Source organism: Cavia porcellus, unplaced genomic scaffold (assembly GCF_034190915.1).
Source record: "Cavia porcellus strain 051 isolate PalLab524CR breed Dunkin Hartley unplaced genomic scaffold, mCavPor4.1 scaffold_32, whole genome shotgun sequence".
Classification (NCBI taxonomy): domain Eukaryota; kingdom Metazoa; phylum Chordata; class Mammalia; order Rodentia; family Caviidae; genus Cavia; species Cavia porcellus.
This window is the reverse complement of record NW_026947515.1, coordinates 39,168,745-39,194,115: the sequence shown is the minus strand read 5'-3', so window position 1 is coordinate 39,194,115 and position 25,371 is coordinate 39,168,745. Positions and strand designations below refer to the sequence as shown.

The 25,371-nt window shown below is 48.9% G+C and overlaps 1 protein-coding gene across 1 annotated transcript in view; it reads right to left on the bottom strand.

Annotated features, from left to right (window-relative positions):
• Positions 1-3,050: 3,050 nt before the first annotated feature.
• LOC100725899 (myosin-13) overlaps positions 3,051-25,371 on the bottom strand; it is a 59,231-nt gene continuing 36,910 nt past the window's right edge. The window contains exons 22-39 of the mRNA XM_063242493.1: positions 23,114-23,290; positions 21,934-22,079; positions 21,729-21,819; positions 20,398-20,787; positions 19,180-19,306; positions 18,975-19,093; positions 17,187-17,383; positions 14,363-14,546; positions 13,266-13,431; positions 12,249-12,373; positions 11,149-11,457; positions 10,865-11,068; positions 8,224-8,349; positions 7,765-7,935; positions 5,237-5,341; positions 5,037-5,132; positions 3,579-3,713; positions 3,051-3,149 (exon numbers count right to left, since the gene is read on the bottom strand). Of these exons, the coding sequence (XP_063098563.1) occupies positions 3,135-3,149; positions 3,579-3,713; positions 5,037-5,132; positions 5,237-5,341; positions 7,765-7,935; positions 8,224-8,349; positions 10,865-11,068; positions 11,149-11,457; positions 12,249-12,373; positions 13,266-13,431; positions 14,363-14,546; positions 17,187-17,383; positions 18,975-19,093; positions 19,180-19,306; positions 20,398-20,787; positions 21,729-21,819; positions 21,934-22,079; positions 23,114-23,290 (2,883 nt within the window). The 3' untranslated portion in view covers positions 3,051-3,134. The remainder of the gene's footprint in view (positions 3,150-3,578; positions 3,714-5,036; positions 5,133-5,236; positions 5,342-7,764; positions 7,936-8,223; positions 8,350-10,864; positions 11,069-11,148; positions 11,458-12,248; positions 12,374-13,265; positions 13,432-14,362; positions 14,547-17,186; positions 17,384-18,974; positions 19,094-19,179; positions 19,307-20,397; positions 20,788-21,728; positions 21,820-21,933; positions 22,080-23,113; positions 23,291-25,371) is intronic.

The following is a 25,371-nucleotide window of genomic DNA, read 5'->3' as shown; positions in this document are numbered from 1 at the left end:
GTATTTCTCTAACTATTTTGCATACTTCTAGCTTCAGGTCGTTGATAACTTCATTCCTGAATTGGTCTATGAGGCTCTCTATATGGCGCCTTATGTGTAATGGTGCGGTGTCTGTTATTGCCTGTTTCTCAGAATTGGGGGCCGAGGAGCCTTTCTTGTTGCTGCCTCTTCCCATATTCTCTGTTCCTTATATATGCAAGCTTATATGAGAGGCCTAGCTTCTCTCCCTGTCAGCCACAGCCTGATCGAATTGCTCCGGTTAGGTGTTTCCACTCACTGCTGCACACCAGGCAGCCTACTCGGGGGCCCGCCCCTCCCGGCCTCCGTCAGGCTCTGGGATCTGGGTTGGGCCAGCCTACGGGGTCCGCCGGCAGCGTCACGCAGGCCAGGCACTTTTCACCAATCCCGCCCGACAGGGGAATGTGTGGCTGGAGTCGCCAGCGCGCCCTGCTCCCGCAGGACTGCCCGGGCCCAGAAAGTCCGCTGGAGTCAAACTGTGGTGGAGTGTCAGTTTCTCTCACTCACCTCGCCACAAGTCAGAACATGCCTCCCTGCCTGTCCTGTTTTCGACTCCGTTCACAGACTCCCGTTCTCAGAGTTTCCGTGCGTCTCTCTCCTTGCCGAGCCGACGTAGAGGCAGCCAGCTACCGCGCTGCGGGAAACCCAAATGGCGTGGGGTCCAGCCTCAGCAGCGAGGCTTTTCTGTTCCTGTTTTAGCACCAGGACTGCATTCCAAGTTGGTTTCTCTCAGCCGAGTTCGTTCCTGAGTCAGCAGAGCATAACTCCACCTGCTTATGTCTCTTTAGTCCGCACCATACCTGGCTTCTGAGCCTAGTTTTCAGAGAGCCTCCGGTAGTTGCTGTTATCTGTCCGCCATGTTCTCCCGGAAGTTTGCTATCTCCATCTTAAAGAATTAGGAAAATGAGACTGAGCAGAATAATTTACCCAAGGCCATGAAACTGACTCGTGGAAGAATCAGGATTCCATCGTGTTTTCTGGCACACAAAACCCATGCTCCTGACCAATGAGGGACCTCAGGTGTAGAGAGTTAATGTGATCAACCCAAGCCACAAAGCTACAGCTCTAAAGTGGTTAGCCTGAGGCTCATATGTAGTCTGGGCTCCTAAGCCAGCCACAGTGTCCTCACTGTATGCTACTAAGACCCCCGTTAGGGTGAGCAAATAAACATAATCATAACCAGTGGGATCTTTAGGATCAGAGAGAGAGAGAGAGAGAGAGAGAGAGAGAGAGAGAGAGAGAGACCTGAAACTCACAGTGTGTAGCTTCTCTTTAGGTGGGTGGGGAGGGTGGTGCCTGAATCTAACCTCTACCTGGACTTTGAAAGTTAATGGCTCTCGGGGTCCAGTTATTTCCTTCATCTTTTGGCCCTGGGAGCCCCGAGGGTGATTCATGCAGGTAGACAGGAGTTACCCAGCTGGAAAGAGCAGGAAGATGGTGCCTGGGCCTCTGTTCATTTTTATTCGCTAAAGTATCTGCCTTTGACAGATGAGTGTGTTTGACAGCATCTACCACCTGCTCAGATACAGGCAACTGTGGGTGGGCTCAAGAGAACTGGTCAGCACAGCCCCCAAAGAGGATGCAATGGAAAAGCAGAAATGACCAGTAGGCGCGCACCAGCCTAGGAGTCTGGGATTGCCAGGGCCGACTTCCCACTCTGTGCCAGGTAACTGTAAGCAGAGCGCTTAGCCTCGCTGGGACCCCAGCGTCCCTGTCTGTAAATTTAAGGAGGAGATAGGAAATTGAATTTGCAAGAATTATTAATTCCTAGGAAGAGGATGTGTTCTAGTTACTCAAAATGATCCCTTCTCTAGACATTTATTTTTTTCACTTTATTGAGGAATAATTGAGAATAGGAATTATATATATTTAAGGTGCACGTGTTTATTTATTTCTGCGACTGGGGAGTGATCTCACGGTCACCATAGTGACTGTGCTGTACATTAGGTTTCCAGAAATTGCTCATCTTGCATGATTGGAAGTTTATATCCTTTGGCCAACATTTCCACATTTCCCCTAACTCCTGGCCTTCAGCAACTGGTCACCTTCTAACTCTGCTTCTCTGAGTTTGACTAGTTCAGATTCTCCATATAAGTGAGCTTATGCAGTATTTGTCTTTCTATAGCTGGCTTATTTCACTTAGCATAATGCCCTAAGGTTCATCCACGTTGTCACAAGTGGCAGGATTTTCTTCTTTTTAAAGGCTGAACAGTGTTATAGTACGTAATTGTGTGTTATTTTAATTTTCCACTTCCCCGTTCATGAATGTTTAGGCTGTTTGAGTATCTAGGATATTGGGAATAGAGCTGCACAAACATGGGGGTGATTCCATGCCCTTTGGAAATCCACTGAGCCTTGAGACCGCTGGGTGGCACAGAGGTACTGTTTTTAATTTTTTGTGGATCTCTATCTTGTTAGCAATGATAACTATACTAATATGCAGACCCATTAACAGTGTTTCTTTATGTCTTCACAACACAAATTCACTTTGTCTTTTTGGTAACAGATTCTCCAGCTCAGAAGTGATAGAGGGTACTGATTTTTACTTTTGTTTTTATGGTGCTGGGAACAGAAACTGGGTCCTTGTGCATGTGACACAAGCACTCTGCCATGGAGCTGCACCCCGAGCCAGTTTGGTTTATTTGGTTTTTGAGACAGCACCTCACTATGTTGTCAAGCCTGGCCTTGAACTTGCGATCCTCCGGCCACAGCTTCCCGAGTGTTGGCATTAGAGATCTGCACCATTAACCCTGGCCAGGTTTTTATTTTAAATGTTTACGGAAAGTAGTGATTTAGCCAGCAACGGGTGAGATTTTCAGCCTTTGTTCTTGGAGCAATCTTACGGCTTTGGGATGTATCTTTAGATGTTGGATATTTTGTCTCAGCGATGAGAAAAGTACTTAAGATTGGCAAGAAGACCCCACTTTCCTATTTCTTACTTTCTTCATATTACAATAGAGCAGGTAAGAATGTGAAAATCAGGCCTTCAGAGGGGAATGGGTCAGGATAACAAACACAGCCGAGCCAAGAGTCCAAGTATTTGGGGAAATTTATTTCTCACACATCACCCTCCACTCTCCAGGAGGGGCCTCGTGGCAGCAAGCCTCAGGGAGGCTTCACTCTTCCATCTTCTGTGGGAGAAAATAAACATGTACACAGGAAATGAGTCAGCGTCAACGGGAGGCTGAGCCTCACCTTCAAGTGGAACAGACGAAAAGCAAGAAAATTCTAAAAAATGACGTAAGGAATGACTTTATCTCCCTTTGCTTATTGTGAAAAACAGACCAGCGGAGAGACTGGAGGAGGGACAGGACCTCTGAAACGCAGGGGCTGCGTGCCAGCAGCTCCAGCCATAGCTGTGTCCACCTGCGCCTCGATGCTCATTCTGCTGAGTGGCCAGGACATGGGAGTCTTCCTTAAATAGTAAATTCTGTGAGTGCACGGCCAGCAGCAAGTTCAAGGGGACAAAGGGCATCCTCCAGCTCTCCCTGAATGGTCCTCTAAGCCCTTGGATTTTAGGGCTTCGTGGGAATAAGCCACCCCGACTTGTCCATGCTTACCTGGCTCCCCACATCACGGCTCTTGGCCCTTAGCTTGTTGACCTGTGACTCAGCCATGTCCGCTCTCTCCTCGGCTTCCTCCAGCTCATGCTGGACCTTCCGGCACCTGGACAGCTGCGTGTTGGCTTGCTCCTCCTGAGCAGAAGATGGCGGGGGGAGGTATGAGTCTGTGGGGTATGACTCCGGGTCTCTGGAGCACAGGAGGTTTTGTGACCTGGATTCCTCAGTGGCCGGGAGGGAAGGTGTGCTCAGTTCTCCATGGTGGGAGGACAAGAGCATGGACACTGCTTGGGTCCACCTTGAGGGCATGACTGCTGCTCCTAAAGTCATCTCCTTAACCCCACCTCTGACAACTTCTCCTATACCTCTTTAGAGAAGACCCAAGTCCACAATTCCCCCGGGGCACCTCAAAGTAGCAGAGACCAGTGGGCTGGGTTTCTCTGCCCAGTCCTATGTGGCTAGTGATAACACACGAAGTGGACCTATTTGAAGGCTAAACAAGGGTTCTCGGTTCATGGGGCCTCCTGGGCACCCTCTAGTCTGGGCACCCATTAATGCTTTTGGGACTGTCCTAGTTGATCTTCAGGATCTCTCTCCCACTTTCTTGAGGTCAGGATGAAACTGACCAGGGGAATGGAAGACTCTCTATATTGGCACGTTTGTCTAGGGCAAGGTCCCCTACATTTTGTTCCTCTAGATGCGAGTCATGACAGATGATCTGCAAAGAATCAGAAGGTTCCAACGTCACTGAAGAGTAGGAAATGTTATAATCTAGAGCGTCTCTTCCACTCTGGAGAGTTAATTATGTATTACTATCGAATCCTAGAAATTTTGAAGGAAGCCAACTCATTTAACTTAGTGTAACCCAGAGTTCCCCAATGGTTTGTTTTCTATGAAAGAAAAAGCTTCCTTCTGTTCATGTCATTCCTAGCATTCCCAGGAGACACTTGAGGGACCGCTGGCTTCACCTCATTCCAGATCTTTCCTGTTGATTTCACCTGTTTGATCGAGGGGTAGCTTAGCAGGATGGGAGGGAGAGGTGGGGGTCAGGGACAGCAAGGGGAGACTGAAGGTGGTGGGGACTAGAGAGAGGGGGTCCTAGTGGGGTGGTGTGAATTAGGATGAGGTACCTCACAAAGGTCCAGGGGCCGGGGAGGCTGGGAGGTGGGCTGGGTGCTGGGGATCATTGGGGTGGGCTAAGATACTCTGGGGTGGATGGAGAGGGGTAGGGTGAGTTGGGGGGGGCAACCAAAGGGGATGGAGAGAGCTTGGTTAAGTGGAATAAACCGAGAGGCCACAGAGCAGGTGGAGGTGGGGAAGGTTTGTTTAACGCAGACCAGGGAAGGGAAGAGGGCAGGCATCTCTCTGCAAATTCGAACTCAGGTCTAAGGCTCTTGGGATGCTACCAACCAGGCACCTGCTGCCGCTCAGCGCTGCAGGGGATAACCGGGGACTCACCGCCTCCTCTGCCTGCATTTTGTAAGACTTCACTTTGGCCTGCAGCTTGTCCACCAGGTCCTGGAGCCGGAGGATATTCTTGTGGTCCTCCTCGGCCTGTAAACAGGACATCTGTGAGGAGGACTGACCCACAAGCCCATGACTTCCGCTGATGGGGGCTCGGTCCACGTATCACTCACGGAGGTTTTGGAGGCCTCTACCTGGTAGGTCATTTCCTTGACTTTGCGTTCATATTTGTGGGCCCCCTTCAGGGCTTCAGCTCCCCTCTTCTGCTCAGCATCCAATTCACTTTCTAACTCCCGCACCTGAGTGAAGACAACCAGAGTTCACAGGTTTCTCTCTCTCCTGTACGCTCATGTAGTCATTTTATGATGAACCCAAGCACCTCTACGATCTTTTTTACCGGGACTCAGAAGCCAAGCTTTATCCATCAGGCCGCCGCTCACCCCTGCCGTACCCATGAGAGCAAGATGCCCACGTTGGGCAGAGGCAGCCCTAGGTGCCCAGCATCTTGCCCCTGGGTCAGGCTCAGCAATGTTTCTTCCTCTGAGGCCACATCATTTGACAAGGCCCGCACAGCCTAAAACCTGCATGAGCCCTCATGGCGATCTGATTCCTGAGAAAGCAAGGAAGGGGGGATATGGAGCAGTCAAAGGTGTGTTCAAACTCCAGGCCCACTTATAGGTCCGGAGCACATCAGCCCCCATCACCGAGCACGAGGACCTGCCCTTCGGATGGGGATGACCACTCCCTACCCAGCCTACCTCAAATGTGGGGGTGGAATAAGGTAAAGTGTGCCCAAGTATTTTAAAAAATTATTCGTTTTGCAGGGCTGGAGATTGAACCAGGGCTTTGTGCACGCTAGGCAAGTGCTCCACCCCTCAGCGACACCTCCAGAGTGAAAGTATGTTTAGAAGGCTAAAGCGTTACATAGGTATTGTGGAGGTTCTAGTTGCTTCTGGCTTTTCTGAAGCTTTTCAAGAAAGAGGGTAGCCACTGAAACTGTAGGTAAACAACTGTGGCTCCAGTTCCACAAGCCAGTGAGATCCAAGCAGCCAGCCTCACGATCCTCTCCTCAGGGAATCTTTGTGGCTGCAGAGCAGGTGACTCCAGCCTTGGAGACTTAGGAGAGCAATTTGGAAATCTCCCAGTGAAACAGGCTTATTCCTGGAACTCTTCCCCCCCCCCAAAAGAAAAAGATCCCCACTGTCCGTTTTATGGACCTGGGAAGCTGTCTTCCATGTGGTTTTATAAAATACCCCAGCCACGTAGAGTGGACACGCCTGTAATTCCAGCACTCAGGAGGCTGAGGTAGGAGGACGTCCACCGTAAGTTCAGGGCCAGTTTGAGCTACAGAAGCAAGTTTAAGGCCAGCCTACACTGCAGAGCAAGACTCTGTCCCCAAAAAACAAATGCAAACAAACAAACCAAAACAAAACCCAAACTCCCTGGGCTGCTCTGGAGGCTTTTGTAAGGTTTATGGAACTCACAAAGCTGGGCTGGTGGAACTGGAGAACAGTCACAATCGAGATGTCTTACAGTGCGGGGAGTGGTGGTGGCTGAGGGATCCCTGCCAACCTGGGAGTCAAAGAACCAGAGGAGGTAGCGTGGGAGGGAGCCACCCAGCCTAACTCCCGTGGGGTCCATGAAAGGGGCCGTCCTATGGACTAGGATGGGGAATATTGAAAATAAGCATTGAAGGGGTTCTTGGCGGGGGAAGTTCTAACTTCCCTGAAGTTTATTTATGTTATTCATGTGCCTATTTGTTCTTAGCTTTAAAAACCCCTTCATATTTAAAGGAACGGTGTGCCTGGTGATCATATCCTGCAGAGGCTCCTATGAGGAATGACTGGGGGGGGGCTTTCCTGCTGGGGAAAATTGTTTCTTTATATTTTTCTTCTTTTCATCCTTCTTCCTCCCAGGTCTTTCACGCCCTGTCTCCCCGAGACAACACTTTCTAACAGCCTCCTCCAAGTAGTCCTTCTCCAAAATGTCAATTTCTAGCAAAGCCCATCTTAAAAAATGATTAAAAGAAGCCTTCGCAGATCTAAAAGGAAAATCAAGGGGAAGAGGAGGTGAAGGGAAGACTCAGGATTGAACAAATCCGAGATGTGCTTCTAGATAAAGAACACCAGGACTGCCAGCCTTGGGGGATTAAGTTTTTGTGATGTGCTGGCGTGGAGGAAGCAGCAGCAATTGCCTTTCTTGTAGAATGGAGTGGAAGCACACCAGAATCTCGGACTGCATTTGGAGATGGGAAGAGAACGAGACGTGCTGGGGAAGACAGAAAGAAACTATAGATCTTATGCAGGATGAGCCATTGTTTATCAACGTGAAGACTGGTCCGAAATGTAAATTATACCAAAAAGTGCATACTCTGGTTTCTCTTCAGATTATATAAATCTTTCACCTTGTACCAAAAAGCGCAATTTCATGCTCGTAAAGTATATTTTGCCCATTTATATGTGTAGTATAAATTTACGTAGAAGACAGAAAGTGAGCATTCAAAAGCATCCTGCTTTGGTCACCGAGACAGCAGCATTGCAAAACTGATCTGTGCATACTGGGACGTAGGAAGAGGTGACGGAGAAATTATTAGGAAATTACCAGAAAGCTGGTAATTCAGAAGCTGGACTTGTGGTCCAGTCAAACAGTGAGCACCTGCCTGCCACCTAAATTTCTGAATTGTGGTTCTGTGGGCTAGTGCCGGTCTTCTCGAGACACGCACCCTGGCCTCCAGCTTCTGGATCTGCTTCTTGCCGCCCTTCAGCGCCAGCTGCTCGGCCTCGTCCAGCCGGTGCTGCAGGTCCTTGACCGTCTGCTCCAGGTTCTTCTTCATGCGCTCCAGGTGGGCGCTGGTGTCCTGCTCCTTCTTCAGCTCCTCGGCCATCATGGCGGCCTGGTTAAATTCACAGGACACATTACTGGGCTGTCCACCCATCCCAAGCCCAGCGCAATGGAAGATGCTGTTAAGACTGGTTTTGTGCATGACAGTAAGCCTCCCTTCTCCTGGGCCCGTCAGTGTGCCTCCGTTTATCTCTGTAATGACCACATCTCTTGTGACACCTCTCCAGGAAGTCACAGATCACTGGCTACACCCATCAGGAGATGTGACTGACCTGTGCATGGCTGGGAAGCCTCCTTCCTCGTCCCTAAACACCATCTCTGGAAATAAAACGGTGCTTACATCCGTGATGGCTTTCTTGGCTTTCTCCTCTGCGTTTCTGGACTCCTGGAGGGAGTTCTCCACCTCCGCCTGACACTGAATCAAATCAGCCTCCAGTTTTTTCTTGGTGTTTATCAGGCTCGTGTTCTAGAAGAAAAAAATTAGGTACCCAATGTGAAGTTTTTATTTGGGCACCTACAACAGTAGGAAGAGAGAGGTTTTGGGGTTAACTACATCGTAAGCCTGGCCCACTTCCTTCTCACATGGTGACCTGCTAGGTGCTGTAATATTCTTGGCCAAACGAAGAGTCTTGAAGCAGATTTAAGAACATCTATCCAAATGATTGAATAAATGATAAAGATAGATTTTCAAGTATTTGGGGATAGATTTTTTTTTTTTTTGGTCTTTCTCCTTTTTATCAGTACCAGGGATCGAACTCACGACTGCCTGCTTGCAAGGCAGGCGCTTATGCCGCTGAGCTAAATCCCCAGCCCCTGATAGATTTTTTTTTTTTTAGGAAAAAGTGCTAGAACAAGAAATGACTGATAAGGGCTGGGAATTTAGCTCAGTGGCACAAATGTTTTCCTGGAAAGTGCAAGGTTGTAAATTGAACCTCTGGTTAAAAAAAAATAAGGTTGATAAATAAAAAATGTAAAATGAATAAATCTATTTATTTTTTTGTACCAGGGATTGAAATCATGACTTTGCACTTGGAGGTGCTTATACTGCTGAGCTAAATTCCTAACCCCCCAAAATAATTCTAGTAATCAAAATATAGGATACATAGAATTGCAAGGGTGATACAAACTAGAAAACATTTTCAATGCATGTTATGGGAAATACTATCTTTTTTTTATCATATGAGTCTAACAAATCAGTAAGAAAAAAGGGTAAGAGGGACGGATAGCTAAAATACACGAGAGGCAGCAGGAATGGACCTCAAAATGATGCGATATTCTGCTTCATCAGTAATTCATGATAAACAAATCCAGTGAGGTTTGTTTCAACAACACAACGGGTGAAGATTTAAGAAATAATAACCACGATCTTTGAGAAGTCACAGTGTTGGAGTCTAGGAGGCTACAGGGGTAAATTTGTGTGTGAGGTCCCCAAAGAAAGCATGCAGACAGGTAGCCAGCAACGTAGCACTGACAGGCAGCCCGCGGAGCACGAGCAGCCTGTCTTTATCTGTTAAGTCTGCTACACATCCTTATCATCACACATTTACCTTCTTCCACGCTGCTCTCAGCAGCCCACGCGTGACTGCTTCTTGCTAAATCACGGTTCTCTAAGTGCATGCTTTTCTGCGCATGTGCTAGACACTGGTCACATGACCCCGGATACTCTGGGTTTTGAGTAATCTGTTGGGTCTCCCACCATATAGAAAAGGTCCTTAGATAATGCTTGAGTGAGAATAAAAACTAGGACAACCTTGTTAAAGAGCAATTCACAATGTATTACAAAGGCCTTCACTGCTTTGACCCTGAAATTTTACTTCTAGAAATTTAATTACTTCTAGAATATTAGATGATCATGGATGTATATGAAAATTTAGTTATGAGGACATTCACCATAATGGCCTTGCTAATAGTAATATTTTTATTGAGAAAGATGTAAAATAACCAACCATGGACTATTGTTTAAAGTACCATAAAATACAGTACAGTAGCCTGCTTTTCAGCCATTAAAACTATGCTATAAAAGACACGTAAGTAGAAATGTGTTTATGACACATAGTTAAAAGAAAGTACTAGGCTGCAAAAGATTGATCAGGTTTTACAAAATATATAATATTTATGTCATTCACAAGGGTCTAAGAATGAGCAACCGGTTAATATGGGTTGGTATTTTCTTCTATATGTTTGCTTATATCTCCTACTTTTAAAAACAATTTTAAAAAACTCATAAAAATATAAAAATAAAAATTTCATAAAAATAATAAAAAGTTATCTTCAAAGAAAATCCTAATATTCTAACATTTCAACTTAGCCATCCTAATGTGGATGAATATCTGAAATTCCAAAGTGCTCAAAAATCCAAAACGTTTTAAGGACTGACATAAAACTACAGGTTCAAAATTCCACACCTGACTTTATGTAACAGATCACAGCCAAAATGCAGGCCCAGTAAGAGTATTTTATGTAATAACCTTCAGGCTGTGTAGATTAAATGTATAAGAAATATAAATGATCTTGTGGTTAGACTTGGGTTCCTTCTTCCGTATACCTCATTATGTGTATGTAAATAACCCCCAAAGTTAAAAAAAAAAATCTGAAATCTGAAACATTTCTCATCCCAAGTATTTTATCCCCAGGTATTTTGGATAAGGGATAATCAATCTATAATTCTTCTCCCCAGATGCCGCATGCAATCATTAATCCTTCTTGCTCTGATTTTCCCCCAACGTGTGTGATCTTTCATTCCTGGATAAAAAAAACTCAGACCTCTGTCAATCAAGAGAAAGGATTCCCCAGCGATGGGTTAGTCCTGCCTGCTGGTCTAGGAGTGGGGAGCTGCGTGCCCATGCGCTGTGTTCACCTCTCCCAGGAGGACCTGAGGGAGGGAGAGATGCTGGAGGACGCAGTGTGCACCTCCTGGGAAGAGCCGTGCAGGAGGCCCCACCTGCCCCCGGGCGGACCTGAGCCCGCAGCAGCGGACGCACCTGGGTGTGTAGCAGCTGCACTCGGTCGCTGGCGTCCAGCAGCTCCTGCTCCGAGAGCCTGCGGGTCCGCTCCGTCTGCTCCAGGGCCACCTTCATCTCCTCCAGCTCCTCCAGCAGGAGGCCGTTCCTGCGCTCCACGATGGCCAGCTGCTCCTTGAGGTCCTCGTTGCTCCTCAGAGCGTCGTCCAGGTGCAGCTGGGAATCCTTTGGGGGAATCAGGCGTGAGGCCAGCGCTGCAGGGCAGTGGAGGGCACACGGGGTCTCTCCGAGGAGCCGGCGCTCACCTTAAGCTGCCCCTGCACTGTGCGCAGGTGTTTCTGAGTCTCTGCCACCTGGCGATTGGAATGGCCCAGCTGAATCTCCATCTCACTGAGGTCCCCCTCCACCTTCTTCTTCAGCCTCAGAGCATCGTTCCTGCTGCGAATTTCAGCCTCCAGCGCGCTCTGCATGGCCTCTGCTGCCCGCTGGCTGTTCCTTTTGAGCTGCTGGACCTCCTCATCCTTCTCAGTGACCTTGCGGTCCAGCTCAGATTTCACCTGGCTGAGCTCTAGCTGGACACGCAAGATTTTGCTCTCCTCATGTTCCAAGGAACCCTGATGAGAGCCAAGGTGTGAGTGGGAGTGACACAGGCATCACCTTTTGGGGGCATGTTTCCACCCCCACTATGATGAACTGGGCACATCCCATTTTCGTACACCTATTTTACAGAGGAAGAGAACAGAGAAGGTTTGAATGGTTGACTTGACCCCAGATGTCCCTAACTGTGACAAAACAGGGACTTTGTATCCTTTATTAACAAATACATCTTGAAAGAGAGAGCATCTTTTGAAATAGTAAATCCTTTTATGGAGGATGTGCATTTTAACAGTAACTATAATTTAGGAACTAACCTATTCTCTACATCGATAGGAAATTTCCTCTCCTCATATTATGCGTGCAAATTTCCCTAGGAGCCCCCTCAGCCAACTGTCTCCCACTGCTCTGGCTGATGATCGCACCAAGAGACTCTGGGTCTATTTTGATTGTACAGAATTCTCCGTAGCCAAGAATGCCAGGCGTGGATCTAAGTTAAACATGAACTGAAGGATTCTAAGCTGGTTTTCAGGATGTTTGGAGATTGATTTTTTTGTGTGTGTTTCCTAAGAGGAGGGTACTGAGGGGTAATGGATATATTTGTTTATTCTCAAAAGGGAACCTGTGCTATTGGGCCCAGGAGATAATACTCAGAGCACACAGCCTTTTTGATCACAGGGGTGGCTGGATGTTTTCCTGATGGAGAGGGTGCCTGGTGGCAGGAAGATCCCTTTCTGGGTGGGTGGTGGCTGTCTCTCTCAGCTTCCTGTTTGCCTGTGCTTCTGAGCGCTGTCCCAGACACGACACTTGCCTCTGCCTCTTCTAAGGCAGCCTGGAGATCAGACTTTTCCTGTTCCACTTGCTTCTTGGTCTTTTCCGCTTCCTGGAGGTTCTTGCCAGTTTCTGCAATCTGCTCAGTTAAGTCAGAAATCTCTTCTGCAAAGGACACGCTTGATTTAGTTTGTTGTAACAGGCTCCAGTTTACAGCATTAGCATTTGCCAGGTAATGTAGGGGTTGGCAGTTCATTCGTGACATTTTTATAGGACAGAATACAGAGGGACTGTTTAAAGGAGGTGTCAACGAGACACAGATGCGTCACCTCACCTGAACTGTGCAGGGAAACCAGTGACAGGAAAAGAACTTTTTATAGCTCAAAGATTTCAGGAAGTATACACAACAGTCACAGAGATGACCAGAAAATGCATCGAGTTATAGGACCATCAGTGGCCTTAGAAATGCACTGGACTATTCTTCTAGTTTTATAGGTTAGAGGTCTGAGGTCCTAGAGATTTAGGGACATGGTTCAAAGCCATTCAGAGACAGAATCTCTAGGTCTGAGGTCCTAGAGATTTAGGGACATGGTTCAAAGCCATTCAGAGACAGAATCCCTGGAGTGTCTTTTGCTCTATCAGCAGTGAGCTTAGAAGCCCAGTGCGCCTTCAGATTTTGAAAATGAACTGGGTACCAGGTGTGGTGGTGCCCGCCTGTAATCCCAGCACCCGAGGAGACTGAGGCAGGAGGATTGCAAGCTCAAGCTCAGTCTGGCCAACTTACCGATTTAGCAAGACCCTGTCTCAAAAAATTAAAGTGGGTAGGGATGTAGCTCAGGGGGGAGGGCCTAGATTCAGTCCGCAGTACAGGGGAGGAGGGACTTGGTGACCACCATGCCTTCCATGGAGAGGGCATTGGGCTCTGGGGTACGTGGTAAGTGTGAGCTGGGTAGGGTGAGGATTTTTAGGGCAGCATCAAGGAGGTGGCTGTGGCCACGGGGGAAGAGACTGGCAGGAGATGGGCAGTGGCGCCCTCCCACGGTGCCGAGAGGTGCACCTTGCAGGATTTTGTTCTCCCGCCTCAGCGTCTCCAGCTGCTCCAGCACCTCCTCGTAGGTGTTCCTCAGCTTGAAGAGTTCGGTGCTGAGTGACCTGGACTCCTTCTGAGAAGCTTCCAGTTCAGCTTGGCTTTCACCCAGCTTTTGCTTCCACTCTGCGAGGACCTGGGAGAGGACAAAGGGACATGTGAGAAGCAGAAAGGGCTGGGGACCGGGCAGAGACCGCCAGAGCAAGGGTTCTTCAGCAGCACCATAGCTTTGCTTCTGTCCTTAGGACCAAAGCACCGGAGGGGCTCCTGCTCCCACCCGGGGCTCTCTATGCTCCAAGATCCCTACATGTGCTCTGCTCGGTTCCTTTCTCTCTCTTTTTTAAAAAAAAAGAACTGGGGGTTGAACCCTAGGCCATCACACTGAGCTCCCTCTCCAGTCTGTGCTTTAAAAAAAAATTTTTTTTTTGATACCTGGGATTGAACTCATGACCTTGCACTTGCCAGGCAGGTATTTGTGTCACTGAGCTAAATCCTCAGCCCTGTTTTTATTTTATTTTTTTTATTTGAGACAAGGTCCACTACCTTGTTAAATTACCCAAGCTGGACTCACACTGTGATCCCTCTGTCTCAGCCACTAGAGTGCTAGGGTGACAGGCAGGTTGAGTATCACTGATCTAAAATACTTTGGATGGTAAGTGTATCATTTGGAATATTTGTGTAACTTGGGGTACCTTGGTGAGGGATCCCAAGTCTAAACACAAAATTCACTGTCTTTCATATTCACCTTCTACGCATAGTGCAGATAATTTTAGATGATAATTTTAGTGTCCTGTGTGTTGCCTGTCACAGGAGAGCAACTGTGGAATTTTCCAATTTCAGCACCGTGATGCTTAAAAAATTCAGACTTTGGATTTTTATATTACAGAAGCACAACCTGCACTACAATATCATTATAACTCAAATTGGCTCCGATTAAAGATAAAATTAAGGTCATGAAAGTGCTGTCACAGAAGGACACATCCGATTGAGTGTTGGTGTGCGAGCTGGGGCCTCCTGAGGCACATGACAGCATGAGCGTCACTACTGAGAGGCAGCTGGGGAAAGACCTTGTCGAAGTTCCTCTGCTTCTTATCCAGGGCGGTGCAGGCGGTGCTGGCCCGCTCCAAGTCCAGCATCAGATCGTCCACCTCCCCCTGGAGCCTCTGCTTGGTTTTCTCCAAGGAAGCACACTTGGAGTTCGCAGTCTCTGTGTTTTCCTCCGCTTCCTGGAGCCTCTGGGCCAGTTTCTTCCTAGAAGAACCAGATGTTTTTAGTCTAGGCAAAAGTGGGGTGTGTCAGGTTGGGAAAGAATGGTCTGAAAGGGATGGAGTAGGACATGGAATTTAAGAGGAGGGGATTCAGGAAAACAATCCTATATCTCATAACGATGCACAGCAGCCTGCATACGTGATGGTGGTCCCACAGGGCTCTAAGGGGGCTGAAAAATTCCCATCGTTGGCTGAAATTGTAGCCATTATCATGTCACAGTGCAATGACTCATATGTCTGGGTGATGCTGGTATAAACAAACCCACTTCTTACCCATCTTACGAAGGCATAACAGATACAGTTATGTTTTCTACACACTTGATAAGGATAATAAATAATGCTGTTACTGATGTTCCTAAACTATTCTTTTTTTTTCTTTTAGTTTTTGGCAAAAGCAGCTCAGGCTTTACTTTGGAAAAGACAACTGGATTGGTTTTTCGGTTTTTGGTGGAGGCATGGGGTGGAAAGGGGTGCCCTAGATTTTCCCCAAAGCTGAGGCCCAGAGCTGAGTTTGGGGGAGTTGTTTCCAGTGCTCCCGCATATAGCTGTCTCCTCGCAGGCTCTGGGGAAGCTGTGGGAGAGGTGGGGGCTGGGAGAGGCTGCAGTGGTCCATTACCTGGGTCAGGACATCAGAGGTCTCAGACACCAACTTCCTATTGCCAATCTTGATCTTCTTTACCACCATGGCAGATTCGGTGTGGGTGGAGCCAGGGCTTTGGAGGCCCTGTAGGGTGAGCTCACCATTCCTCGATAGCCACTGGTGGTCTTCCTGTAGGTATACCTGTTCCACATCCCCGCCCCCAGCCTATTCTTCCCACCCTCCAGCAGCTGGCAGTAGGTGGCCATCTCAACGTCCAGTGCCAGCTTGATGTTCATGAGCTCCTGGTACTCACGCAGCTGCCAAACCATGTCTTGCTTGGTCTTCAGCAGGTGGTCACCAGCTGGGTCAGCTTGGCATTGGTGTCCTGAATAGTCACCTCCCAACACTGCTCAGCATCAGTGGTGGCAGCTTCCAGGGATGCCCTCTGGCCTTTGAGGGCCTCAGTCTCATCTGGCAGCAGCCAATGTTCATCTCAGAGATCTCAGACTTCATGCCTCGGAGGTCATCCCTGTGCGTCCCAGCCAGGGTCTGCAGCTCCTCATACCTGGTCTGTTACAGCTCTTAGCCTCAGCCTGGCTGTGGCTGGCAATCTCCTGGTGCTGGACATTAACCTCAGTGACCAGACCATACAGGCCCAGGGAGCAGCTCTCATCCAATGCTAGCAGCCCAGATGGGTCTGGGATCTGAGATAACAGCTCAGGGACCTGTTCTTCATACAGCTGCGTGAGGGAGTTGGTCTCATCAGTCAGCCCTTCCAGGTGAGACTCAAGCCCCGCCTTGTTACGTAAGCTTCGTTTGCATCCTTCTTGATGAGGACAAACTGATTCTCCGCCTCTGTACGCTTGTTCCTCTCTCCCTTGCATTTACTCTTGAGGTCCTACACCAGCCCCTACATGCTGCCAACCTCCACCTCCAGCTCCCCCTTCCCAGTGTGTCCAGCTGGCACTGGGAGCGTTGACACAGCTTTCCAACCTGTGGGCCATGTTACCCTCGGATGTCTGCTGCTGTGGCGGCTGCTGGAGGCTCCACTTGGTCTCCAGCACTCATTCAGCTGCGCCAGACACCACAGCTTGGCAATGAGAGAGGTGAACTTGTTATGGGGTTTTTGATCTGCTCTTTCTCCTGAATGTGCATGGATGTTTGGGGTCCACTTCCAGGTTCAGGGGTGCAGCAGGCTCTGGTTCACCTGGATGGCTGCAATGTTCCCCTCACTGCCTGCCCCACCATAGCTGCCCAGACCTGGGCCATCCTGGAAGGGGCTGCTGCTGCTCATTTGGGAGATGCTGGAGGAGCTGATGGGGGACCCAGACCACCAGTGTACTGGAGGCTGCTGAAGGTGTGGGGCTGGAGGTGGACACTTCGAGGACTTCTGCATCACCCTCATGGACATAGAGGAGGCTGGGGTGAGAGGAGGTGGGCTGAAGACAGAGTTCTGGCTCCTTCTGGACAGTGGACCCTTTTTCTTTTTCCACGGAATTCAGAGCCTTATGCATACTAGACAAGAGTTCTACCATTGAGCTATACCCATAGGCCTATTCTACACTTTTTATTGTTGTTTCAGAGTGTACTCCTGGTAAAAACATTTGCTTAAAGCAGTATGCCGTGGGATGGCAGCAGCCTCACACGCCCTGTGTTTAATGCATCTCCTGAGGGCATCAAGAGGCCACATGGAGAGAGAGAACCGCACCTCCTAGGGTTGTGTGAGCGCCCTGTAGCAAGTTCGCGTGATAATGACACTGCCTAAGGAATGTTCCTTAAGTGACCACATCACCTGGATAATCCCACAATGCTTGGTAGCAAAGCAGGTACCCAGGAGCCATCAAAGGAGCCAGGTGGAATGGACAGCTGCCCAGGGGAAGACCCAAGAGGGTGAGGACCACTTTCTGAATGCTTAAGAAACTAGGAAGGAAGGAAGGAGGGAAGGAGAAAGGAAGGAAGGAAGAAAGAAAGGAGGGAGGGCTCCCACAGGAAGGAGCTTGCACCCTGGCGTCACTTCTCCCATTGGGACCTTAGCACACATACTTGGCCTCCTCCAGCTCCTCCGTGCGCTGGATGGCGTCCGTCTCATACTTGGTCCTCCACTGGGCGACCTCACTGTTGGCCTTGGACAGTGCCCTCTGCAGCTCGGCCTTGGCTTCCTGCTCCTCCTCGTACTGCTCCCGCAGCAGGTCGCAGTCGTGGCGGGAGGACTGCAGGGCGTGCGCCAGGGCGTTCTTGGCCTGTGGAGTCACAGTAGTGACAAGATGCAGAAGCATTTGACACTTTTCTAAGGTCTCCTCACCTAGTTTCGTTGCAGCTTGAATTACTCCCAGCCTGCCCTGATGTATTGTGCCACCTTTTGTATCACCTGTTTAATTGTTTAGATTTGCTTCATAGTTATATATTAAAAAAATAAACTACTACACTACAGCAAATAGCAAACCATTAACATTTGCAATAAGCAGAAGGTGATTGTAAAAATAAATGCATGAAAATAAACCGGTGGTCTCACCGGCCACCTAGCACTGCCGCCCACTGTGGCTTCATGCCTGGGGCCCAACCTCGATTTTAAACAAAGGAAATGCACAGATGCTACAGAGCTGCTGTTCAAATTGAGGCCTTTTCCTAGATGTAATAAAAAATACCACAGCAATTAAAAAGAGAATAATTTTCTCACTTGATGCAATGGACATTTTGCAAATGTGAAATGCTACCAAGAGAGAAACCCACAAGCATTTCTCAGTGTCACCAGCAGGCTGTGTGGCCCCTGGGGACTGACTGGTGATGGAGCTGTCCTGTTCCCATGGTTCACCTGTTCTTCCCAAGGAGGGCAGGAAGTGCCCAGAGGCTTCCATCACTCATTCCCATCAGGGTAGGGTCAAAACTTAGCTTTAGTGATAATGGTCATAAAGTACCCTCTGGTGCCATCATCAAATAAACTTTGCCCAGGGGGGAAACCACTGCTGTACCCAGGCCACAGGAGACCCGTGCTCCTGCAGGGACCTTCTCCTTACTTGTCTAGGTTCTGGTTCTCACCACTGTCTCCACCCCGTGGTGCACCAAAAACCCCTGCTATAGAAGAGAAAGCTGGCAGATAAACGTATCGATTGTTCTTTTTCAGAATGTTGGAGCTTCCAAATTTCCCTGTAAGACTTAGCCAGCACACAGCACCCTCAGAATTCCATCCAGGCTGTTTTCTGAATGCCTGGCTTCCTATTCTAATTCTTGAGCAGACATCAGAAGCATTTACTGAGCACCTACTGTATGCAATTTCTTTTGGGACTGTACCTACCGTGGCACTACTACAACAGGGGAAAGTTACAGGTCAGGGGGAAGACAGTATCAGAGACACCAGCATCTACAGATAGTGGAGTCAAGGACATGCTGATGTGTGCGTAAATGTTTCAAAGGTGACCCAAACCATATGTCCTTTGGAAAGAAAAGTACTTAAGGACAGTGTCATAGGAGGTGATCCAAACAGCATAATGAAGAAGAAAGAAGCCATTCTAAGTGGCTGGATGAAAGACCGTGCAGAGAGGGTCAAACTAGTCCAGCGATGGGGAGGAGATGGCCGGAGAGGGGAGTTTAGCAGGTCTCTCCCTGGGAACAGAGGTGTCCAGGAATTGAAGCACTGTGGTAGGGTTTTCTAGCTCTGAGAAAGGAGATCCACAGCCAAGGACCCCTGGCCTTAAGAAAGGGGTTCCCACTAGTTGACAAGGCAGGGAAAGGCGCATTAGACATCTTGATGGGGCAGGGGCACTGCCTCCCACAGGTGTGGGTGAAGTGGCCACAGCTTCCGGTTGACTCGGACATCCCGAAAGGCCCCCTTACTTTGGTTTCTTCTTCCAGTTGCCTGGTAACCTCCTCCAGCTGCTGGGTGAGGGCCTGCTTGCCTTTGGTCAGCTGTGAGATCAGAGACTCCTTCTCTTCCATTTGGTGGCTCAGCTCGCCTGCCAAACACAGGTAGACCCCTGTCGGCATTGACCATCGCCCTCTCCCATGGCCCAGCTGACCCAGGAGCTCAGCCTGGCCTCACCATTTTGGGTCTGCAGCCTGGCCTTCTGCATGTTCAGATCATGGATTAACTGGGTCTGCCTGTCATCCTTGGCCTTGATTTCATTAAACTGGTCTTCCACAGAGCGGCACATTCTTTCTATATTACTCTTAAAAAAAAATAGAAAGGTCAGTGTGTGTGCGTGGTGGGGAATGGATTCCTACTGCATAATATCGAATTGCAAAGTTTGATAGTTTGGCTTCTTGTTAGGTAAAATAAAAATATCGAGCACATAAAAGTTGCTTTCAAATGACAGTCATTTCAGATTTGCCTCATTTTTATGTATGGTTTTTGCTTGGTCACCAATAGCTTGGAACATCAGCTTTGGATGGGTTAGGATTCAATCATTTGTAAAGATCATACGGGCAGAGGCCTCTTACAGGAGCCCTCCTGGAATACAAGCATATCTGTTACCAGGGGAGTAATATTTGCAAACAATGCAGTCAAGTAACAAGTCTGGACATTTCATTCACTAAGGAAGCGATGGGGCGGGATTCACCACCCCTGATTTGGTTGGTCTGTGTTTCCATGAGGTTTAGTCAAAGCCCTAGATGTTGTGGGCGTCTCCTTTCTTCCACTCAAGGGCATGTCATGAAATGAGCCTGTGCCTTTTCTCATCCCAGGAAGCCTGAGATGGCCTCAGAAGGAGAAGGGAATTTAGATCCAAAGGACCCCTCCAGGAGCTCGAGGTATGTTTGAGAAGATGACACACATGTGAAAGACTTCCAGCAGGAAAGGCAAAAGAGGGACAGTGGCTCACAAGGAGAGCGATCAAAGGATCAAATAACGGGGAACACACAGCCATGGGGAGGGCTCTTCCCACCGGATCTTACAATTGAGAACAGAGGGCAGAAAGCTCCTCTGGAGGCCGGGAACTATAAAAAGGGGCTGGCTATGGACAGCATGTGGGCAATGCCAGAGCCTTTGCTAACCCAGCCAACCCTGAAACCCGGCTCGCCCAGTGTGGTGGTTCAGGAAAGCGGTGGGAATGCAAAGAGACAGGACCGAGTAAGAGGCAGTCCAGTGGGGCTGGGCCTTCAGGAGGGATCAATGCTGGTCCCAGGAGACTGGATTAATTTCCTTCTCCACGCCTGCTGGGCCACACGCCACTGGTTCACCACCACTGGTGTAGTGGGCTCCTCCCAGGACAGGAGGACATGGCGGCCTCCCGTGTGTCAAGACCAGAGAGTCATCAGATACCTTCGACTTGGAGACTGTCTCAATATTGCTGGCCATGTCGTCGATCTCCATCTTCAGCTCGCTCTTCTCCTTCTCCAGCTTCTGCTTGACCCGCTGCAGGTTGTCAATCTGCTCCCCCAGCTCGGCCACACTGTCCGCGTGCTTCTTCCGAAGAGCAGCAGCCGTGGCTTCGTGCTGCAGGGTCGCCTCCTCCAGGTCCCTGCGCAGTTTCTGGAACTCGGCCTCCCGCTTCTTGTTCAGCTCGACCTGGGCGGAGGTGGCCCCGCTGGCTTCTTCCAGCCTCTCGCTGACCTCCTCCAGTTCCCGGGTCAGCTCTGAACGCTGCTTCTCTGTCCTGGCTCTGAGTGCGTGCTCAGCCTCCATTTCTTCCTCCAGCTCTTCTGTGCGAGCCTGAAAAAGTCACTGTGTCAGGGATCTTGTCCACAGAAGGAACAACCCATTTGGAGAGGAGCTGAGTGGTAAGGAATGCAGAGTGAAGAACACACTGTAACAGTGAGAAAAGCGAACACACTTGGAGATAACCTAAGGTCCGTGAATGAGGTAATGATCAGATCCACTGTGCTGGAGACAGGCTCTAAAGCCCGTGAAGCTGTGAGTCACTGATCCATGCCAACTACAGACAGCTCCGTGGAAAGCGCTGACCACAAAGTAAGTAGTGAAATGATACTCTTAGTGCGAAAATATCTATGCTAAAAACAGAGCAACAAGACGTATATATTCTAAATATTTCTTAGATGCGTAGAGGGGTCTATAGGAAAAGATCTGGAGGAATCTAACTGAAAATCTTTGTTCCTCCGAGAGGCCTGGATACATCTGGGCATACAGTGATCAGTGCACCTTTATCAATATCACTGAGTCTTATTAATATTAATTAATTAATTCTAATATATTAGAATTAATATTATTCTTTTTAAAGGAATACACGCACATATTATTTAGGAAATTAAGGTATTAACCAAGTATGGTGATATATGGTTGTAATCCCAGCTACAGGGGAGACTGAGGCAGGAGGGCCACTTTGGCAAGATCTGTGCCAAAGTAAAATATTAAAAAGGGCTGGGAATGGAACTTAGCATCCTGTGAGTTCAATCCTCAGTAAAAGAAAGAGAGAAAGCTGGCTACGGTGACATACAACTACTTAGGAAGCTGAACATACTTTGAGCCTAGGAATTTGAGATCAGCCTGGGCAACATAGTGAAGTCTTATCTCATTTTTTTTTTTTTTAAAAAAAAGGAAAGGCCAGGTCACTCTCTCCAACTCGGAGAGGAGGAAGGGGCATGCATGACATCGCAGAGGGGTTCCTATGGCTGGGGCGGTGTGGACTCTTTCACCTGCAATTCTTTGATCTTCTTTTGCAGCTGCAAACTGTGCACTTGTTCATCTTCGATTTTGGTTTGTAACTGACCGATTTCAAACTCCTTCCTGCAAATAGATTTTCAAGAGGATAAAAGCACCCGAAATGCAAGTCTTTTAAGGGCAAGGGGAGGGAGCCGGCTGTTCAGGCTCAGAGAGAGACAGAAGATGGTATATCTTTACTTTTTCAATTTCTCTTCCATCTGTTGCTTGTCATTTTCTAGATCGAGGATGGATTCCTGGGACATTTTCAGGTCTCCCTCGAGTTTTCTCTTTACTCTTTCCAGGTCTGCTCGTAGCTTCTTCTCCTGCTCCAAGCTGCCCTCAAGCTGGGAAGACACGGGAGGAAAGGCTGGGACTGGGGGGGAAACACAATTTCCTCCTGAGCCAAGCAGCTGCACACGTGCTCAGGTTTCTGGGTTCCCACAGGCGCTCGCCAGAAGGCTCTAGGCCTGGGCAGATTCATCCTCCCTGGCTTCTCCCTCTTCTGGCCTCTAGCAAAGGGGCCCCAGGAGGCTGGGTTCCATGGGGGCCTCCGAGGTCCCCTTTTTATGTTGTTCAGCAGATTCCCATGTGGCCAGTCCTAGGCATATTTCCTACAAAAATGTGACACCCACGCATGCTCGGACTTGCCCAAATAGGAACAAGCCGGGCATCTGTGAGCTACACCATGGCATCTCGGCTACATATCGCACCCTGAGCTATGCAGCTGCGGGGATACTGAGGCAAGGCACTGGTGTGCTTCTGTGTGCATGCACGGGCCCGAGGAAGGGAGGGTGTTGCGGAGGAGCACACCGCCTCCAACCTCAGGAAAAACAAAGAGACTGACAAAAGTTCTAGCCACAACTGTGTGTTGTGAGCCACAACAGTAAGGTTCCATGATAGGGAAAAATAGTAATTTTTATGGCCACAAATAGATTTGTCTTTCTAGCAGTTCTGGGGATGGAGCCCGGCGCCTTGCACATGCTAGGCAAGCCCTCCACTGCTGAGCCACACCTCTGCTGGAACTAATTCTTGATACGTTAGAGCACCTTTGGAGGTTCTGGAAGCCAAATGGTTGATGCTAATAATAACGTTGAGAAAACTCTTAGTTGCTAACCTTTTACTAAAAGTGTTCTATGTACTGAGCCTTTCCCAGAAACCCTTCAAGGCAGAGCTGTTTGCAACCCATTTGACAGAATGCAAACTGAGGTCTCGCAGGGTTGATTGTTCTGTTTGCCTCTGTCCTGTTAGGACAAGGTTGAAATCTGAACTCAGGGCTCGGTTCCAGGACCTGAGCTCTGCAGCCTGGGGTCCTGTCCCCCTGACTCTTGCCTGCCCCTGAAGCAACACATGCAAAGAGAGAGCAGCCCCAGGGCCTCACGTCGTCCGTCTGCTGCTCCAGCTTGACATTGATCTTGATCAGACCGTTGACTTTATCCTCTTCCACCTGCAGGTCATCCAGTGTCTGCTGATGGGCCTCCTGCAGAGATTTCTTTTCTTTGGTCAGTTTGGAAATGTTTTCTTCAAGTGCTGTCATTTCCTCAGAAAGATTCTTTACCTAGGAGAATATCAGTTCCAATTTAATACTGAAGCAATTAAACCAGGTGTCATGGTTTATGTTTGTGTCCCCCAGGCCTCATGAGTTTGCATTGTGCATCTGTGATTGGTTCATTGTCTAGTGCTTGGACTGATGGTGTCAGTGCTCCGCCCACAAAGGGGTGGAGCCAGGATGTGATGTAATGGCAGGAAGAAGATGTGTCTTGCTCTTTGCTGGTTCCTGCTTGCTGTTTGCAGCCGCCATGAACTGCGGCCCAGCCATGCCCGCCTGCCTGGGAGCCAACTGAGTGTGGACTGAAACCTCCAAAAGCTGTAAGAAATAAACCTTTCCTTTCCCAACTTGGGCTTCAGGTATTTTGTCTCAGCGATGAGTAAAAAGTAACTAAAACACCGGGCGTTTCTGGCAGTATAAGCCGCTGCTGCCTCTGTTTCTGGCTACGGTTTATTTAACTACGGTGGCTTCTCAGGTCATTTTATTTGTTTTAAACGGTACTGGAGATTGTTGGCTCCAGGGACCTTCAATTCACGCTGAGCTTCACCCCAAGCTTTCCTGTTTCCTCTCTTTCTTCCTTCTCTCTCTCTCTCCTATTTTCTTTCTTGAGATGGGGCCTTACCATGTTGTTCAGGTTGGCCCTAAGCTCTTGGGCCCAAGCGGTCATCCTGCCTCAGTTTCCCAAGTAGGGATGGCTACAGGAGTACACCACCATACCTGGCATAAGGAGTACATTATATTTTATAAGGAAGGGCATTGCAAATCTGCTTCCTTTGAAGTATAAGGCGTCAGTCTACATTCATTCATGATACACTGCAGAAATACGCTGTTCAGGTTAACTGATGGGGGTTTAGAGCGTGGCCAGAAGGGGAAACAGAGGCACGAGGTGCTGTGCAAATTCAGAAAGAAGTCCTGCATTGTCCAGATGCAACTTGAAGGTCCTAAGCAGAGAGCTTTGTGGCATTCGGGAAAACTTTGTTTTCATGTACAATAGTCTTCAGGATCAGAAGTGGCTGGGTTTTTTGAGACTGGGCCTCACTATATAGTTCAGGCGGACCTGGACTCACTGTGGAGCTCAGGCTGGCCTCAGACTCATGGCGATCCTCCTGCCTCAGCCTCCCAAGTGCTGGGATTTCAGGAGTGTGCCATGTCTGGCAGGAAGTGGCTGCCTCTTGACGAGGGTGCTGAGTCTATGTCTGCCTGTCTGTCTGTCTCTCCCTTTCCCTCTCTTCTTCCTCTCTCTCCCTCTCTTTTTCCCTTCTCCCTCTTTCCCTTCTTTTCTCATCTCTCCCTTCCCCCCTCTGTTTCCCCTCCTTTTCTCCCCTTCTCTCCCTCCCCTTTTCATGAAAAGCCTGGCCTTATGGCTTCACTTAGAAAATCAGATGCTTGCACAATACTGAATTCACATTCTCACCTGATGGCAGTTGGCTGGGGCTGTCATGGCTGCCACCTGGGCACAGGGCAGTGTTTACCACAGTCCCCACCCTCCCCATCATCTATTTTCATCACTCCCAATTACTACCTAAGACTGACGCTGAGTGTCCGCTGCCACTGTCATTTTATACCCAGCAGAACTCATCCCTGACCCACCTGGTGGGAAGCCATTCTGCTGTGAGCCATGTCATGCACTTTGATGTATCTTTGCTAATGTAGCTCTCTGTGCTGTGTGCAGGTAATTTCTGTGTGCACAGATACCACTGTGATGGGCCTTTCCTTTTCTTACCTTGCTCCACACTTGTCATCCTGTGTGCACAGCCTGCTGCCCACAGTGGATGCTCGGTACTCCCTCGTGAGCATCCACTAAGTCCTGGTCTCTATCCCCTAAGGTGGACCTGACCCTGCCTCGGCTCTTCCCCATAAGCAGCACTATCACCAAGCTCTCCTGCGTGTCCCCCTCTGGGCTGGAGGAACAATTTCTCAGCCCTGAGCAGAACAGCTGGATCGTAGGACATGTGAATTCCGAACTTGACTAAGAAACTCCAAATGACCTTCCTAAAGGCTGCCACAGTCCACCCCTTCCAGTGACGCATGAGGGTCCTGAACCCCCACCCCTCCACCTGTCCTTTATGTCATGCAGTTTTCTGTCTCCT